At 46.2% G+C, this 19159-nt stretch overlaps 1 protein-coding gene and 1 long non-coding RNA gene across 8 annotated transcripts in view; one reads left to right on the forward strand and one right to left on the reverse strand.

Annotated features, from left to right (window-relative positions):
- Positions 1–19159, forward strand: part of NR6A1 (nuclear receptor subfamily 6 group A member 1) — a 107732-nt gene that overhangs the window by 57823 nt on the left and 30750 nt on the right. For 2 of the 7 annotated variants that reach the window (XM_068914596.1, XM_068914597.1), the window contains exon 1: positions 17767–17880. The exons of the other annotated variants lie outside the window; for them this stretch is intronic. In XM_068914596.1, coding sequence (XP_068770697.1) covers positions 17853–17880 — 28 coding nt within the window. In that variant the 5' untranslated portion in view covers positions 17767–17852. Of the gene's footprint in view, positions 1–17766; positions 17881–19159 lie in introns of those variants that run through there. 7 annotated transcript variants of the gene reach the window in all.
- Positions 5009–14510, reverse strand: LOC138061722 (uncharacterized). Its single transcript, XR_011135637.1, has 4 exons — positions 14239–14510; positions 11049–11218; positions 8547–8628; positions 5009–7510 (listed from the first exon to the last, which is right to left on the reverse strand). It is a non-coding gene; the product is annotated as an uncharacterized lncRNA (long non-coding RNA).

The following is a 19159-nucleotide window of genomic DNA, read 5'->3' on the forward strand; positions in this document are numbered from 1 at the left end:
CTAGCAGAGGATAATGGACTGTATCCTATAGCTCTTTAGTGCTTTCAGAGAAGAAGCTAATACTGGACTCCAAGCACAAAGAAATGCTAACTAATTTCTGATAAAAGTAAGAACATGATTTACTTCTTTAAAGGGGGGAAAAGCCTTTACAAAAGTTTGTTTTCAGTTTTGGTAACTTCTTTTTTGAGGAAGGATCTCTTTTTGCTTATCTCCCAAGGAAAACAGATAAGAATTTTGAAGATACGTTTAGTTTGCTGTGATGTTGGTGTAGCTTTTCTTTGTTTTCTACTGCACATAGAGCCATGAGCTTTTGCATTGTTTCACAAGCGCTATTGCTTTTCTGTTTGTCCTCAAGAGTTGCATACAAGACTGGCTATAAAACTAAGTTTGAAATGCAATCGCATGTGCATGTTGTTCGAAACAGAGGTGATTGTATTGTTGTTGGCATGTAAATTCTTTGGGTTTTTTTCTTTTTAAACTAATGCCAGTTTTATTTCTTCATGCAGAACCTTAGCAACTCACTGTATGACCTAAGTACAAATTCTGTACTTCTACAGATAAGTTATGAGACCAGAAATTACATGTAGCTCTGTGATTTAATTTTCTCTGACATATTGAGTCTATGTTTTAGCCTACAGAACTCCACAGCTGTGCCCTAATTCTCTTTTCCTTGTGATCTCAACATCCCTGCCTTTTAAGGCATTGCTATTCTTGGATCTCAGCAGGACATCATGTTACATTGTCACCGTAAACTTGGTAGTATTGCCATTGCATAAAGCAGCTTCTCGCTGGACTTTCAGATAATACATGTAAGAAAAAGTTTGCAGCAATTTAGTTGGTGAACGATATTAGATCAGAATACTTTGCATTCTACGTAATAGTGTATATCGAAATGTAGGAATAGAGATTCTTTTGTGAGTGCTGTCTGTGAGCATAAGAAAAATATTTGTATTTTATTAACAATAATGTGGAATAACATTGTAATTAGATTTTGCAATCTGAGATGATATTTCACACAGAAAAAGATGGACATCTTTTTTGCTTTAAGTAATAGGGTCACTGCCCAATGGGAATTTATATTCTGTTTTGTTGAGTGGCATTTGTATCTATAGAACTATATAAGCCTAACTCTTCTCTTAACCAAATATTGACCTTGTTGTAATTATGGTGCTGCCTTTATCTAACATCTCTGGGTTTGCTCATATAATAGTAGTGCAAGCATAGTTTGCTAAATATGGAGTAGAAACTTGCTATATGTGTTTAATTTGTTCCAACACATGATATTCCACCCTTGCTGTGCTTGGGTATGTGGATCTAAAATGTCAGAGAATGTCTTTTATGAATAGCACAGATTGCTGCTTTTCTATAGTATGTATGCTGCAAAGTCATCAAAACACAGTACAGATAGCCCTGTATTTTTTGCTGATAAGATATCTTGTGCTAAGCACTGGGAGTTTTTTTATTTGCCTTGTTTTCAAGGTATATAATAAAAACACTAATGCATGTCTGCAAGATTTTCACTTTTAGCTTTTAGAAGTGAATAAGTTCCCTTAAATAAGCAACCTGAAAATAAATCTGGAAATATAATACAATTGGCATTTCAAAAATTTAACCTCGGAATCCAAGAATTATTGAGACAGATCATTTTAATTTCAAATCTGAATCTTACTTACTTCTTTTAAAATCATCCTACATTTCTTATAGCACCTCACAGTCCCTCAGGCTAAACTCTGATGCGCTGCATTGTGGGAGTATTTATGGAAATCATCAGGGATCCAGTGAAGCTGACTGAATTTCGGCTGGCAAAGCTTAAAGCTGCCTGTAGAAGGGGACTTTTGTCTGTCTGCGCTGCTGGAGCACGCGCGCGGCGCGGCCGGCCATGTGCAGGCTCGGCACCGCCGTGCAGCTGTGCCTCCGCTACCGCCCCATCCGCTCGGCCTCCCGAGAAAGATGGGAAGAGCTTGTTGAGTTTATATAATCTGCCATTTTCACGTTCCCAACCCAACCAGAGCTGGTAGAACAAGAACTGTGTAGCTGTGGGTTTCGTGAAGCGTTAATGTTTCTGTTGACTTTGCGGGTGAGCAGTAACGCCTGCAGTGATTCAAGAGTGCAACGAGGGGCACGTGGAACGAGGGGAGAGTCACTCCCCCGAACCTGGGGCCTCGGCTCCTGGGTCGGCCCGGGAAAGGCAGATTCCTTCAGCAGGTAATTTAGAAGCATCTGTTAGGAAGTAATCACTGTCCTATCTTAAGTATCCTTAGAGTGCCACTGAGCACACCTTAATTAAGGTTCCTAACTCCTGCCGGGCAGCCTGGGAGAGACGAGGTTTTCCAGGTTTGCTGCGGAGAGGAGCCGCCACTCGATGGCGAAGCGTGAAAGCTGGAAGGCAGCAAGGGCTGGGCGCCCGGCTCGCGCGCGGGTGTTTTTGGTGCCATATATGCATGCTGTTTCAGGAATTGATATAAGCATTAACCTGTACATGCTATTAGGTGTCTTACAAGCTCCGTGTTACTAACAAGCCGTTCCATCAGCTGTGCTCCAACACAGCATCACCTCCAACTGTCCTGTTCTTCCAGTTCAAGAAGATGGTTTCCACGTCATTTTGGGATCTGATGGAGAGTTATGTAGGACTTTCAGATTCCCTTTGAAAAGCTGGCTGAGCCTTTGCAGAAGCTTGTCATAAATACCCTTCCTCCTCAAGGCAGCGCATGGAGTTGGGACAGGCCTGCCAAGTGAGTGTGACAGGACCTGGACTCGCGCAGGGCCACAAGGGGTGGACATGAGACATCCCGCTGCCTGCCCGCCTGCAAGATGCTTGGTAGTTGCTGAAGCACTTTCACCTTCAAAGTACCCTATTCTACAAGCCTTAATTGTCCCTCATGAGTAAAATCACACCTGCTCTACCAGTACGATCAGAGCGCAAGCTTCAGGCCGGCGCCGCTGCGGCTTTTTTGGGCCTGTCGTCCCTGCCGTGGCTCAGCTGCCTGGTGCCGGGAACCAGCAAGGGCGCTGTGAGAGCGCCCTGCGGACCCCACGGCGGAAGCCCTGCCTTCAGCACCCGCGTTACCCTGGCTCGCCGTGGCCGATCATCCCGCCCTGCGTAAACAAGGCACGGCACAGCACGCTGTCTATCCCGGTCGCTCCGTGCGTGTCGTTCCGCCTGGCACCGGCATCCTGCGCTCCTCTGTACAAATCAGCCTGTTGACAAGTCGTGGATGCTCTGGAATCTCATGGTGAAAGCCTAGCTCACACGGGCTTGCTTTCTGCTTGAAATTAATAGCAAAGGTGTTACAAGTCCCCGGGGAGTTATATGTGGGTGCCTCTCCGAGGGTACTTCCTTCAGGAGGGTTTCGCTTCGCTTTGCGGAGGTCAGCGCCCTGGCGCGGGGCTGCAAGGCTCTTGCCTCTGGAATTTATTCCCCCTGGCAATCTGTCGATCAGTTCCCAGCAAGGTTCAGGAGGTGGTCTAAATTAGTATCGGGATAGGCTGAAAAAGCACTGAGCTCTCTCCTAAAGATAAAGATGCCTGCTCAGGCTGCAAGAAATTAACTGATTAACCATGGATAGGCTAGACAGAATTTGCTGGATAACTTACTTGCATGTACAAATTGCAAGAATGCCAATTTTTCAAGCACATTTTATGGTACTTGCAATCTCATAGCCACCACGAATTTTTTCTCTGTTTGTGCCGCTTCTAGCCTAGCAGACCTCTGATTAGAGCTTCCAGGCAATACTGAGTATAAATGTTAAGTAATGATGTTACAACTAACTTAGGGAGCGAATCACAGAAGTATAAAAAACAAAATAAAAAAATGAACAATAACTGAAGAATGCTGTAGGAAGTGAAAATTGTGTTGGGGAATGTGGGTGTTATATAGGATTTCCAGTTAAAAAGGACAAATAAAAAAATTAAACTACTTTCTAGTGAACTAATTCTGCAGGCTTACCCTGAATTCACAGCTGTCCCTAAAACATCTGTGGCTGTTTTGGGAAGAAATGTAAAGGCCAAGAGTACCCTCCTTGTGGTGACAAACTGTGTAAAGATGAGGCCATTTGGCTTATTTACTGCCAGCACTGAATTTCAGAAGAGGACTAATGAAAGCCCTGGTGGTGTTTCTCAAGGATTTGGACATGGAGGGTTATTTTATGTTTAAAAGTATTTCTCTCAAATAAATGTAATCTTTACCTGAGGGGAAAAAAATTAAAACCCCCAAAAGGTTAATTTTAATGGCAGTAATTTGTTCTTTCCTAGGCATTCGCTTTGGCCGTGGTCTGAGACCGGGTCATGGCTCACACAGGGTTGGTTTAGTCTGTCCCAGCAGAGTCATGTTTATGAAACAGTACCTTGATTTTAGATATGCTATTAATGCAAATGTGAGTGATGTCATGATAATTTATAGTTACTAATGACTATTTTTTGTAGGAATTGGGTTATTAATTCCTGTTTGAATAATCAGTGCCTCAGGTCTGCTGAAACAACTGTATTAAAAAGAAAGTTCAGTGAAATAAACATGAACAAATGAGAGAGGGAGAAAATAATTACTTTACAAACCAAAAATAAAAAGACTTTAGCAAAGAATGCATTTCTGAATCTTGCAAAATAGTGCATGGAGTAGCTCGTCTCCTTGAGGTGCACTGCTCTTCCTGTCACCATGCAGCACATGGAAGCAGAGCTGCTGATTCTGTGCTCCTCAGCACCTTGCTGTCACTTCCACTGCGTTCGAAACCGTTCAGCTACCGGGAAAAGCTACCGTTCAGCTTTAGGGAAGGTGAGTGTTGGAAGCAGACCAACACCAGACTGCGTCTGGTCCTGGATACACAGGTGCCTTCTAGGTTGAGATGCCATAATGAGACTGGCTGTTGTGGTCAGGACTGGTGACAGCAAAGAAAGAGGGAAAAATAAGAAATGTTTGTAATGAGATGCCTTGAGAAGAGCAATGATTTCCACAGTGTTCACGGACTCTTACTATCTTTAGGACAAAGAAGAATTCAAAGAAATAAGATCTCTTGGATGGCTATGACAAATCATAGCTTTTTTATTTACATTTTGTGCATTTGAATTGGCTTTGGATTTGTCCCCCTTTGGTTTTATAGCGCTGTCTTCTGAAAGACAAAATACAGAGGTATGCTTTTTCCAAGAGAGCTGTGCTTGTATCTGCACCGCTTACATCTAGAAGACCAGACTTTGTGTGAATTGGATAATTACCCTGTAAATGAGCCAGAGCAAATGTGGGTTTGTGAAGTATCTTCTAATGTGAGTAAAATAATGACTAGTTGCCCATTAAGTTAGGCTGGATCATGTGGAAAATAGTATGTGAAACTCTAGTTAAAGACTGCATCATGAAACATATATGGAGATCAATGTGATATCCAAAGAATTAGTTCCACCGTGTGGAATAAGTTCCTGAGTCCAAAGTAGATACTTGGCATGGAGGAGATCCACTGCTATTGGAGCCAGCGAAGGAGCTGCTAATTGTAGACTCGTCTTCTGTGCAGATCAGCCACAAAAGCAAATGAAGGCACATTTTTTGAATGGGTTTGCTGAAAACAGAGGAATATTGGGATTAAAGAGTCTTAGTTTCTTTTCTGGGTTTGGAGAAGAGTGTGATTTGTTATTCTTTCTCCTGAGCTTGCCACTGTTGGTATATCCTGCCTCAGTCCTTATTTCCTCTCTACTCAGTTTGTTTTGTCGTTTTGGGGGGGAGGTTGTGCAAGATGACCACTTTTTCCAGTTTCTCCTGTTTTTCTTCCCATTTGTGAAATTAAGGGAAATTCCTTAGTATACAGAAAACACTGTCTAGCTATGTAGAACAGTGTTATGATACAGGAATGTCATCCTGAAAACGTGCTGCTGCAGTCTTGAGCACTCATTTTATTAACAGCGCGTTGTAGCTTAACCAATATGTAGTAGCTTTCCTCAAGTACAGAATCTTATTAGCATAGATTTAAATATTTGATTTACAAAATGCTAATGCCTGCTGCTCCAGTAGTATCATAGATGACACATCACAATAGATACGGAGTTTAAAGATTGTTTTAAATGGCTTTAATTCAGACAGAGGTCAGAAAAGGCAAGATAACAGCAAAAGAGGCTATGTCAAAAAGTAATTAGAGCAGGACAAATGGATTGTGCAGGCATGTCGAAGGCTGTTATTTCTGTAGGCAGTGAGTAGGAAAGGTGTTAATGTAATGTGACAGATCTGGAGCAAAAACGAGGGTGCAGGGAAAACAAATAGGAGCTGACCAATGGAATGATTTAAATTATGAGGTTTGCTTTAACATAATTTGATTACACATGAAAGAAATGTTTAGTGTAGTTTCTTTGAAAATCTAATTGTCTTAAAGACTGCGTGTTTGATTCAGTCTTTACATGCAAAAGAAATGTTCCCCATTCTGTGGCAGTTGCTGTGAATCAGTAATAAGCATGTGAATAGTTCGCCCTGTGCAGCTTCACAAATGCAGAGCGCAGAAGATAGCGTTAATCTAGCAAAATTGGCTCTTTCTTGCAGTCACGAACATCTTAATTTGGGACCTCATGCAGTCTGAGGTGGGTGGTATCTGGGGCCTAGATGCTGCTGATACAAACTGTGTGAAAATTCAGAAACTATTTCATTAGAAGGGAAAGGACTAGGGTCTAATTTAGCAGAGGGAGGACAAAAAGGTAACAGTTATTTTTTCAGGACCTAGCTCTTGCGCTGTTCAAAAGCGTGAGCAATATCAGCAGGAGGAGATGGGTGGCGATGCAGAAGTGCCCTAGATTATAGTACGCCCAGTCCTCTGGAGCATCCAGAAGAGATGCAGTTTCCCTGGGAGTGTTACCCTCCTGGCATCAAACTGATGTCACGCTACCTGCTGAATGCATTAAAGGTTCGACTTTGTAGGAAGAACAGCCCGTAGAGTTTATGGGGGTATTTCTCCAGCATCTGCAATAGCAGAAACTTGAAATGATGAAAGCATTTTTCTTAAGGATCCACGAATAAAGCTTTGAATTAGATGCTTAGCACTATGGCTAGGCAGTGAAAGGGAATTCAGAGGCCATGGAAAATCATGTTCACAGACAGTTCGGCTTGGCAATGACCCACAGCCCTTGCACAATAGTACCAGGTATGTTACCATGCCAGGTCCGCCAGTAGTGTCTTTCCTTACCGGTTTGAGTCCCTCTAGAAATGAAGTCTCAGTTACAACACTAGGCCTTTTTTCGCTATGGAAATGTCTCCTGCCCTGCTGTCCAGTCTCTTTTTTGCTTTACTTAATTGTCTTTGCATTTCTGATAAACATTTCTCCATATTTTCCATGGATTTTGACATGTTACAATTTCATTTAAACTTGATATCATCTCACGAAGTAATTGTGGTTTATAGATGGTTAAAGTGAGATACGTTGAATGTGACAAATCACTGAGTGCTCAGACTGAGGAGGCAGAGTTAAGAACAGAATCTAGGAGTTCTGGTGATGTTATTTAATCAGTGGAATATGGTATTTTCCCAGTTGAGGTATTCTTGATGAGTTACCTGAGAACAAAGGGGAAATCTGTAGTAATAAATAAGTAACAGAAAAATAAGTAACAAAAGCTGTGTTTAGCTGCAGTAGTTTAATTTCAGATTATGATGAAGCAGCTGAAGTGTTAAAGACTGCATATTACTGCTTCTTGGAGCAATTCAGCAAGGAAACCGTAGCAGGAGAATAAGCCTGCTCAGTACTGAGTAGCACATGCAAGCTGATTCAAGACGAGGCTATTGGAGAGTTATTCTTACAGCAGTTTTAATATACCCAAACTTTAAAACCTCACTGGAGAATAAGTCTGAAAAAATCCACCACAACAACATTTAATTTGAAAGATGAGAACTAAATAAAAATGAAGGAACTAATTCCCGAGGAATTAAATGAAGTGGTTGAAAAGATAATGCTGGTAGGCAGCATTGGAGACCATTTAAAGACAGCATCTCAGGCTCAGAGTAAAACTTGTGCCAATTAAAAACAAACATGTTTAAGAGCAAAAACTTAGCATCATAAACAGCAAAATAAAGGAGGTTATTAAAAGCAGAAAACAGTCCTTCAAAAATTAAGCCTATGCAAACAAGGAAATAGATGTTACTACAAACCTTGGCAAGTTAAATATAAAGTCTGAAGAAGGCAGGTAAAAAAGAAATTTTAAGTAGCTTCTTTGTAATGATATAAAAGCTAAGAGCAATACAAATAAAAACAAAGAGCCAGCTAACCAACTGGTGAGACTCATTTATGTCTTGGTCATTTGTGGATCATTCAAGGAAAGTGAGATGACTATAGAAATGTTAACTGCATTCTTTGTATTATCACATCCCAAGCGACCAGGAAGGTCACTAGCTAATATATTTCTGCTTCTGAAGACATTCAAAGTTGATTTTTAAATATTGATTCTATCTTTACATTGCTCAGCCTTAATGTATGACGAAGATACTACACTGCAGATTATTCATCTGCTGTATAATCTTTTGTATTATTAAACTAGGTATCGCCATGGTCCTTGGGGTAATAACTTTTCACACGCAACCCGGCGCCCCTCCGCACCTTTTGCTGGCGGCGTCTCCAGTCAGTCTGTAGGATGCTGCCCTCTCCTGTTCAGTCCTCTCCCCGAAAACTGCAACGCCTGCTAAATTCCAGAATCTGGTATGAGTTAATGAGAGCAAAACTTAGCCCTTAAATGACTTTGGGTGGTAAAACAGCAGGTTTAAGACGTGCACTAAACGCAGAGTGAGTTTAGCACGGCAAGGCATCCTGGAAAGCGCCTGCCCTGGGGAGCAGTCGCGGGGTTCGGGAGACATCTCCCCTCCTTGTGCTTTCGGGGGGAGACGCGCTCAGGGCTCCATCCCACCTGAGCGTATTGAAACTCTTTAGGTTACCACATTTTTTTTAACTTACTGTAAATCCCAAGGATTAGAAGCTGTAGACGTTTTTTCTCTTTCAGTAGAATACCTACATTTATCTTTGCTTGGAGATATCCTTGCTTATGACAAATGCAGCTTGTGCCTTTCTGCTCAGCATTTCTTTCATGTCACACATTCCTTCAGATTATCCTCTCTGCTCTGGCTTTCGGTGCTGGTCTGAAGCTGTAAAAATGTACCGCTACCCTGACCCTCTCCCAAGCCCCACTGATGTGCAGGAGGCACAGAGCATTCAGTTAGTTCGCAAAGATTTGTCCCACGCTTTTAATGATCCAGAATAGCTAAGTTTGCAGCTGTAGTCACCAAAATGTGTTAGATGCAGTCACAGAATCTGCAGCTTTAGTTCTGAAGTTTGTTTTTCTTCATTTTGGCATCTGACTGAAATTCAAGGAAAAGTCCTGTATTTGGCTATTTGGAAGTAATGCTCAGAGCTGTAATAGCAAGAAGAATAACTTTTGGTCTGTTATTATTAAAAACATCAGCAACTGCAGCAGACCAGTGTAGTCAGTGTGACTGCAATTTATGGAAGTACCATATCTAATAGGCCTAAAATAGACTTCTGGCTTTTTGGTTAACCACTTAAATAGACCAAACTTTTCCTGCTTCTTCAAATACGGAAGATGTTCTTTGTCTTCTGACCTACCTGCCTTTCTCTAGGCCTATGTCCTGCTGAACATTTCCATTTTCAGTCCAGATGTGGCTCCATTTCAGTTTTAGATGAAAAGATTTCTGCTGATCTGTGTGTACACTTGTGTTTAGGAAGTGCATTGTTTCTTTAGGCTGGAATATGCTGTAACCGAGCGTTATTACTGGGTTGGATGTGCGTTCAGGTGATTCAGTGCCGGTGATTGCGGAGTGACCCGAGGAGCGCAGCGCGAGGGCCCGGTGCAGTCCCGGCGCGGGGTATGATCTCAGCCAGCCTGTGAAAATGGTGCCGTCTCCCCGCGTGCCCAAGCTCTGCAGCGAGAGGCAGGTGCTCAGGGAAGCACGGGGGGTGATATTACTAATAATTAGGACCTAGCTCAAAAACGCCAAAATGTTGGCTAGAACGACCGGATGCCGCGTGACCTGATTTGGTTACTTACAAGTTGCAGAACACTGCGTTCGCGGGGAGGATGAAGTCATCACGTACCAAGAGAAGCTCTTTCTGCTAAGGGTTTAGAAAGCAACTCGATTGCCTGCTCATAGAAATGTAAAGCTTTTCCCTTTGCAATTCTCTTTTCTTGTACTTGCCCACTAAGGCAGTAAAACCATATACTTCTCATTCCTACAATCCCATTTGTTTTCCTTTTTTCCTCTGAAGGTGACCTCTCTAAGGAGCCCTTAACCTCCCCCCGCTTTTTCCTCTGTTATATAGAGAGAGTCTCCACTATTTGTCACTGGGGAAGCAAGATGCAATGAAACACTTCTTGCAATCTCTTCCGTAGCCCAGGATAGCAAATTGAGTGCTCAAGCGAATAAAAATATAAATAAACAAAACTAGAAATTTGTTAGAAAGATCCATTTTGCCCAATGACCTATCAAACTAGTAAAAAGGAGGAAAATTCTTAACTTTATGTGCACCAAATGGATGTCTTCACCAGAATAATTAACACCACGCCCTTGGTGCGTTAAATACTAGGGAGAAGTGTAATTACTTGCGTCTGTTATTATGCTGTTACCACAAGACTTCTCAAAAGTCAAACTACCGATCATTATTACTTCTTGCAGTTCCCTCCATAGCTCCTGTAAACAGTTTTCCTTAAAAATGTTTATTGTCGCTGAAATATCCGAGTACAGAAAGAGTGAGGGGAATAGAGAGTGTTTCATGGAAAGTATGAGCTGTATTTACGTGGAACCAATTCTTCCTCACAACAGTAGATGAAAGTGATAACTTCTTTGGTAATGAAGCTGTAACCCTGTTCCTCATAGCTGAAATATGCTAATCTGAGTTTATAAAATGTATTCAGCTACATTTGCAAAACAGCTTGGTATAAGAAGGCAGTGTAAAGGTGATACTGAACTTCAGTTAACTGCTCTGAACCGACTTGAAATGCGGGAGGTAATTTTAATGGCATGTGATACCACGCTCTCATCAACTGAACGTAAATTGTACAGTGAAGAATCTGAGTCAAATAAAAACTCTTACCATGGTGTGAGCCAGCACGTCAGTGAAGTTTATCTAGGCAATAATTACTGAAGGTGGGTCTGCAGGCAGGGATAAAATGTTGGCTTTTGCCTTGAGGAGCGAGCTGAGTGTGCCTCCTTCCACGAGCAAATGGTAATAGCTTTTCACTTTCATAGCGATTTCCTTATATACTGTTTGTTAGTTGAAAACAAAAACACTTTAGTATTTTAATTGCATCCCTGGCTCAACCTCCCCCCGCTCTTTTAAAAAGTATTGTTGCATGTTCAGTTGTGTCCAGCCAGTTCTTTTTTTAAATTGCCTTAAACCCTGAAACGTGCTTGAGATTGTCCTCTGCAATCCCCAACTTTGTTCCTGCCACAAAAGGGTTGATGTCTCAAACTGTGTCAACATAACAGAGCACTGATTGTTATGAAAATAAGCAAAGCTTCACTGAAACGCAAAAGAATTATGAAATGACCAGGGTGGGTGGGAGGGTGGGAGCTTGAGCAGGGGCTGGGCTGCCGTGGCCCTAAAGCAGAGCGCTGTTGTGGGTTTAAGTGACCTGCCACATGATTATGAAGGCTTTTAGTCTTTGATTACAAAAATCAAATTCAGAAAGTTTGTAGGAATATGTTGTTGCATGTGACATGGAATCATGGAATGTGATGCTGCACGTATCTCAAGACAGATTCCTAAAAGAACCGAGACTATCAGGATCTCGCTCTGTTGGAAGCATTTTGGCGCTCGCCAACTATTCTAATGGTGCTTCTGCATTTCCAAAAAAGTTACACAAATGTTTGGGGAATTTCTTATCTCTGGAACTGTGGTCTCATGACTTGTGTACATAGAATTTGCTATTGTGTTATCTGCTTTCTCGTTTTTTGAATGATACAAATATGCTGTTGCATCGAATGGTTAGTCATAACGAATCTCTTTTCAACATTTTTTCTTGATTCAAAGATGGCATTTAAAAGCTGAGGAGAATTAAGCTGCATTACCATGTCAGCAGCTCCCAAGCAAATGCTCTTCTGGCCCAAAAGGAAAGTGTCTCCAAGTCCAGAAATAATAAGATGCTTTTCCCCCCATGTGTTAGCCTTATCTAGCTTGCAGTGTGAACTGAGTTTACAAACAAATTCAGTTCCCTTGAGTAATTTGTTATTTACAGTGTGTTTGCTTCATTTTAGAAATGCCTGCACTAATCTGATGCCAAACAAGTTGCTCATGTCAGCAGGAAAATCAATCTTGAATCAAGCAAAGCGGTTTCTTGGCCTTGTTGGCCAGGCGGACGTGGACTGGAGCTGACTGTGAAAGGCTAGCACTGGCCTTTTTGTTAATCAGTTTTAAATTGCCTCAGGGTAACTGTTGGTTTAAGGAATGCCCTGAGGTCCTGCTGTTGTTTCAAGAGTGGTTGGGTGAGACCAGAGGGATGAGGTATGACCAGAAATATGAGCAGGCGCTTCTCATCTGGCACCTTGACTATAAGAGGAAGAAAATCTGTGTTTTTAAGAGCTTTACCTCATTTGCTCTTAGCCATTTTTAGGGCATATGGGCAGATCACCTGAGCTGGTGCTACAGTGACTGGCATTGCTGACGCTTATGAGTTCTGTTTTCTAATCCGATGACAAATGTAGGAGGAGTCTTGCTTGCTACACCGGCTGCAGAGGGCTTCTCTGGCCTTTTCTTGGCCAGCCAGCGGCGGTGCCGGGGCAGGGGAGCTGCAGGCGGCTGCAGCACCCGCCACCTGCGGTGCGGGCCCAGGAGCCGGGGCCGGGGCCGGGGCCGGGGCCGGGGCCAGGGCCGTGGAGGTCCCGCTCCGGGACGGGCAGCGCGGACGCACTGGCCTGCAGAATTTCATTCCAGGAGATAGGGTGGGAGAGAAAGACCTACGTCTCAAAACCAAATTGGAAAGCCTTGCACAACTGCACAACTGCTACGCATATTTGCCTTTTCTCCTGCCACGTTTATAACCTGTGATCTGCTCAACGCTGTCCTCTGACTGCCTCGCGTGATACCGCGGTTCGCTGTAGAAAAACGGCAGCAAAACACAGCATTTGTCCTGTCTTCACGTGCAGACAAGTGACCGTGTTTGTGTCATGAGCCCGTGCAGAGGGCATCACTCCACAGGTACATTTTGACAGGCTTTTACTCGTGCGTTTTGGTTGCAGTTTACTTCTTTAATGGCCTTAGGAGTTGCTCCCTACTACTTCCATACTAGCGTAGCGTTACGTTAAAGTAAAAATCATTTGGAAACGCTTTGTGCAGCATATCCGGACTGCCACATGAGGGGCAGGGTTAAAAACTGGAAGGGCTGAAGGTGTTGCGGGTGGCTTTCTGTTTCCCTCCGAGTCCTTTCCAGTGTACCTGCGACATCAAGTCACGCTGGGTATGTTCGGCTGTTGCTGCCCGTGCCCTTCCCTGATGGCCAGGGCGTCCTGGCAAGACCGTACATCTGTCGCAGGCAGCAGTGTCACTTGTCAAGTTTTTGGCAACACTTTTGGTTTTTACTGTTCTGAACTGGGGTTACTGTAAAATTTTAGCTGTCAGCTACAATAGTGTCAGGTTTTTTTTGGTTTGGGGTGGGAACTGGGTGATTTGGGCTAAAATAAAAGCCAGTTACAGTGTTTTTCCTTTTGCCAGACTTGCTTTAAGGTTGTTTGGTTCAGACAATGGAATTCATCTTCCTTGTCTTCTTTCCCTGCCCTCTGCCCATTCATAGTTTGGCCTCTCATTCTACAGAACAGTTCCAGATCTCTGCAATTATTTTCTGCCCTTAAGGATTTATTATGGACAAACTGTGACATGTGTATGTAATGTAAGTGGGTTTCGAGTAATTTGGAAGATCTGGGTTGTTTGGCCAATTATCCGTTTCCCAGCACCAGGTTTTGTCTATACTTGCAGTTGTATCTGGTTTTGCATGTTTGGGGTTTTTTTTTTTTTTTGGTAGCTCTGCTTTGAATCTCAGCAGCAGTTGTGCGAGCAGCATTTCAGGCTGGCCTGCTCTCCCGGATTAAGCTGCTTTATTTCAGATCACTGTGTTCACATAGCCCTGCAGCGTTGCAAAAGAAGTGCTCTGCATTCAGGTCACACTCGGCGGAGGGGATGCCGGGAGCGGAGCGAAGTGCGCGGATAGGACAAAGAATGCCGAATGCCGGGGTTGGAGCAGGCACAATTACAAGCAGCTGTGTAAACAGCCCGGCCGGGGCGGACTTACCTGGGCCGCGCTCCGGGAGCGCGGGGGGACAGGCTCCTCGCGCAGGCCCTGCTTCGGGAGCCGCCGCAGTCGAAAGATGAGAAGTCAGTGCAGCGAGCGCGGCAAGGGCTGACGCAGCAACTTTGCAGGTCGCGAGCAGAGGCGGGTCGGAGGAGCTGGCACGCGCAGGGCTGCTTTGGCCCCCGGCGCCGCTGCATCGCGCACCTGCTGGGCAGAAGTGCCCCGGCTTGTCCTGGCTCTCCAGGAGCGGGCGGCTGAGCTCTGCGCTGTATGCGCGTGGGCTTATTCACAACGCTGGGTGTCACCAGAAGGCAATAAAACTCCAGGCTCGGGATCAGATGAAATATGACCCCCTTTGTCGCCCCCCCCCCCCCGACTTGTTTACGTGGAGCCAGCCATCCTCAGAGGGCGGCCGAGCCTGCGGCGCTGGTCCTCGGGCTGGGACGCAGGAGCAGACCGTGCCCTGGGAGCCGAGCAGGCAGCGTGCGGGCGAGTTAACGCTGCACCAGCAGGAGCTTTTTGGGCCGTTCCCTTCGATGCCGTCGCTTTCGGGCTTGGTCGCTTACAGCTGACAAATGGGAGGGGTCATTGGGCCTCCCATGTTGGCACCACTAACGACACGTGAATTGCGCAGTGTCCAAGGCTGCTTTCATCGCAGAGTTGCGGGGTGGGGTACCTACAGGAAAACACTCATTGGCGCAGAGGAACGTGTGGCTACAGTTGACTGAGATCTCACCGTTACCGGCTGCTGCTTCAGCAGTACTGGTTTTGATGCAGGCGGCTAAATCAGTCGACAGATTTATTGTTAGGAAAGTTTGCCCTGCGGCCAGGTTTGGAGGCAGAGGTAATCAGCTTGAGAAGGATGAGATGAGTGGCATGGGTTTTTTCTTAGGGGAGAGAGAAATCAACCAGTGTCTCATCTAATCCTTCTTTCATTCTAGTGCAGTTTTTCTTTCTGGAGCAATGGCTAGTGCAATTTGAGCTCCATTCTAGCAATAGCACTGCTGTAATTGTTTCCACAGACTTATTTTCCATCCGATAAGTGAATGCCAGCTTACTGATGAGCCAGTGTAGGTATTATTTTTAAATTCTGATCATCTTGGCCTTTGCATTTATCTGTTACCAGCTGTATGCGTACCTCTTCCTACGCTGTTTAGTGTCTCGGTACAGGCAGCCTGTATTCAGGCCGCTGCGGGATTCAGGGGACCAGCGCCGGGTTGCATCGCTCCCACGTTGTCCCCGTCGGCATTGACCATGTCACTCCTCTCAAGGGACGTGCTCTCACAGGGACTCGGGGTCTCTTCCGTCGCTGCCGGCACACCTACGTTTATGTCCTGATCTGTTGCTGTTTTCCCTGCAGTGGTTTGTTTTTCCCCTGCTCCTCTCCGCCCCGTTCTACAGTGCTGCTGTGGTGCTTCCCAAGCTCATTTTTGGAGCGTACCTCTAAAGGCAGGAAGCCCTATTTCCCAGCATGGTTTCCGGCTCCCTGTGCACACCTGCTGCTGTTCTTTCTGGCCAGACAGGTGTATTTTTTCTAGAGCCGTGTTTGTTTTTTATGTTTATCTGGGTTCTACTCTTCAGGTCAGCTATTGCAAGGCTGATGGTAAAAACACAAACTGGTGCTGAAATCCCTTTGCTAAACCAAGTCCATGTTAAACAGTCTCAGAGGATGGAAAATGGGTTATGTTTAATTTTTAGTAATATGAAATATGTAATTACGACAGTTGAAGTGACTTTAAAAGCTATGAGGAATTGTTAGTGTAGAATGGAAGAGGACAAATTTAGTATTTATGAGAAGGAGGGAATGGCAAATCTGGGAAGGATAAGGACAGATTTATTTGCCCTTCCCCCTCTTTCCTAATGCATCTCGTTTTAGAGTATTATTTTAATTGTTAGGTAAATCAGTTACAACTTTTAATTAAAATATTAATATGTTCGTTATGGTTATGCATTCAACATAGTTGCATCAAGGAGAAATTATTTTGAATGTGAGTGCTGAAATAACGATGAGGGATTGAGAGTGGTTGCCCTGCAGTTGGATTTCCAGCACTGAGCGCACAGGGCTCCTCTGAAACCAGCAATGGCTTGGACGGAGCAAAGGGACGGAGGCTCTGGACATCAGGAGAAGAAAAAAAAGAAGACATAGAAGAGTGACATGATCAAGCACAAGTACTAAAAAGGGTCTGGAAGTTCTATGTCTCAGAGTCCAAAAAGTGGACCTCAGTGAAACGGAAATGTGGAAAACGTGAAACAGAGGAGCAGACACCCATACCAATATAACGCGTAATTAGATGTCAGAACTATTGGCGGCTTTTGTCCAGCCTGGGAGCTTAGCGAGATTCAGAGTAGTTAAACAGCTGATGCTTTCTATTGGACCTTTATCATAGCCTTGGAGTGGATCTAAGGCATCTGTGCTGAGTCTGGGTTTTGTCTCGGAGTCGGACTTCCCTGAGGGTCGGGCCGCTGCAAAGGAACCTGCAGCCGTTTCCTGAACTTCTTCAAAGTGCCTGGCGCTGGGCATGGGCAAGGGGATACCGGACTAAGCGGATTCTGCATCTGTTCGTCTGGTAACTACCATGTTTCTGTAAGCAGCTACGAAATGGAGTGTTAAACTCAGCATTTATTGACTGCTCAGCTTTTCAAAATCTTATTATCGCAAAGAAAATGACTGTGTTCCTCTGGTGAGGAAATGGGTGGAAGGAGCGTTGAGTCGACGGGGTCCCGCGGGTGCTGTTCTTCCCGACCAGGCTGGGGACGTGCTGCCCCGGGGGGTTTCGCCTCCCGCCCCGGAGCAACCGCCGCCGCAGCACATGGGTTCGCGCTCGTACTGCAAAGCTGTGCGGGTCCGCATGTACACCAGGCTGCGTTTAATCTTCCTTGTAAACTGCCGGAACAGCCTCCTACGTGCAGGCACTGAAAACATGTTTCTTCTCGGCTTGGGCCTCGAAATTTTCCCCTTCCCGCTAGCATGCGGTGCTCTGCATGGGCGGCTACACCCCAGCCCCATGCTGCAACCTGCGTTTGCTCAGCAACAAAATCCGACCCTTACGTCCTCAGTCGGTGACTCAGAATTAAAACTAAGGAAGACACTTTGGTTAATAGTTATTACCAACTTAATAATTTTCATAAGGTAAATATCTGTTTTTTCCTGGCACGTTTGTTAATTTAATACATTATAAGGCCGTTTTCCTTAAAGTGCTAAAAAATTTGGTGGAAAAAAAGCCTTTTAAAACGTTGTCGAGGTTTGCGGCCCTCAGGCCTCATCCCCGCCGTCCTGGGGTTCGTCCGGCCGCTCAGCTAGTCACCTGCGTTTCCCGAGGGACAGCAGAGGGGCGAAGACCCTGCGCCGGGGGCGGCGGGGGTCCCGCGGGGCCGGAGGAGGCGGCGCCGCCTTGGGGCCCGTTGCGCGGCTTTTCCAGCGGCCGCTCCCGGCGTTTTCCTCCAAATCCTGGCGAAGGGCGTTAAAAAGCGGCGGGTGACGTCACGGCTCGTTAGCATAGGCGCGGGCCGCGGCGGGGCCCCGGGCGCGCCGGCCCCGCGCTCGCTGCGCGGCCGCGCCCAGCCCCGCGCCCGCGGCGGGATGCGCCCCTGACGGCGGCGGCGGCGGCGGGGGGATGAAGCGCGACGCCAACTTTATGGACGGTACCGGGGCGCGGGGCCTGGCCGCCGCGGCGCCGCTTTTGTCGGCGGGGCTGCGCGGGGCTGCGCGGGGCTGCGCGGCCGCCGCCGGGGCGGGTGGGAGGCGCCGCGCTCGGCGCTGTCGGGCGGTTCACGCCGCCCCGGTGTCAGGGCGGGCGGCTTGGAGCCGCGCGTTAGCCGGCGCGTGGCCGGGCCGCGCGTGGGGGCGCTGGCGGGCGGCGAGGCGGTCCCCCCCCCCTCCGCAGGCGCGGAGCTGGCGGCTGCGACTTTCCCACGCCGGGCCGGCGCGCGGAGGGCCCCGCGCAGATCCCGGCCGGGGCCGCCCCACGCCGCGCGGGGAGCCCGGGGGGGGGGTCCGGGCCGCCCCACGCCGCGCGGGGAGCCCGGGGGGGGGGTCCGGGCCGCCCCACGCCGCGCGGGGAGCCCGGGGGGGGGTCCGGGCCGCCCCACGCCGCGCGGGGAGCCCGGGGGGGGTCCGGGCCGCCCCACGCCGCGCGGGGAGCCCGGGGGGGGTCCGGGCCGCCCCACGCCGCGCGGGGCCGCGGCAGCAGGCAGCGCCGTTTTGTGGGCGGCTCGGAAACGGCACGTAAATCTGTTTGTTTTAACTTACAAAGCAACGAAAACTTTTTTTTTTCCCAAGCACAGCTTTAAGTGTGCGTGTGCTGTCCCTGAATCCTCAACCCGTAGTGGCAAATCAGATTGTGTAATTTCTTTAAACAGTATTAGTTTGTTTAGTTACTTAATTTGTTTATATTTTAGACTTCCTAATCCCTTTGACCATCTGGAAAAGCTTTTTTTAGTATTGTTAATTATTGATGGTATCGGGGTCATGCAGGCCCTTGATAACATAGCTCCCTCTCTCCTGGGGCCAGTACCGGTTCACAGCTACTTTACGGCTTTTTTCTGTGCCTGAAGACGTGGGCAAAGCGTCCGCCGACTGCGCGTTCACAAGGAGGACGGAAACAGTTAAGGAAAACGTATTATTCCATGTAAAATAACACACAACACAATTGTTTGTAACTTGTGCCTAGGCCCTGCCTGCTTGTAAGCAGGGACGCTTCTTTTTGTAATCTTACATTTTCTTAATCCGGTGTCGTTGCTGGTCATCACACATCTAGGTAGTTTAAGTAAGTCCAGCCCAAGTCCTTTTAGGCAGGCATGCTCATTTTTAATCTTACTGCCTTGCAACTTTTAAATTTTAAGAAATAGAGTGGAAACCTGCTTTTAATTCGGAGCATGTGGTTATGCTGAAACAAGAGTAGGTGACCACACAAAAAGTTTG

The sequence above is a fragment of the Struthio camelus genome, chromosome 20 (genome assembly GCF_040807025.1).
Source record: "Struthio camelus isolate bStrCam1 chromosome 20, bStrCam1.hap1, whole genome shotgun sequence".
In the NCBI taxonomy this organism is placed as follows: domain Eukaryota; kingdom Metazoa; phylum Chordata; class Aves; order Struthioniformes; family Struthionidae; genus Struthio; species Struthio camelus.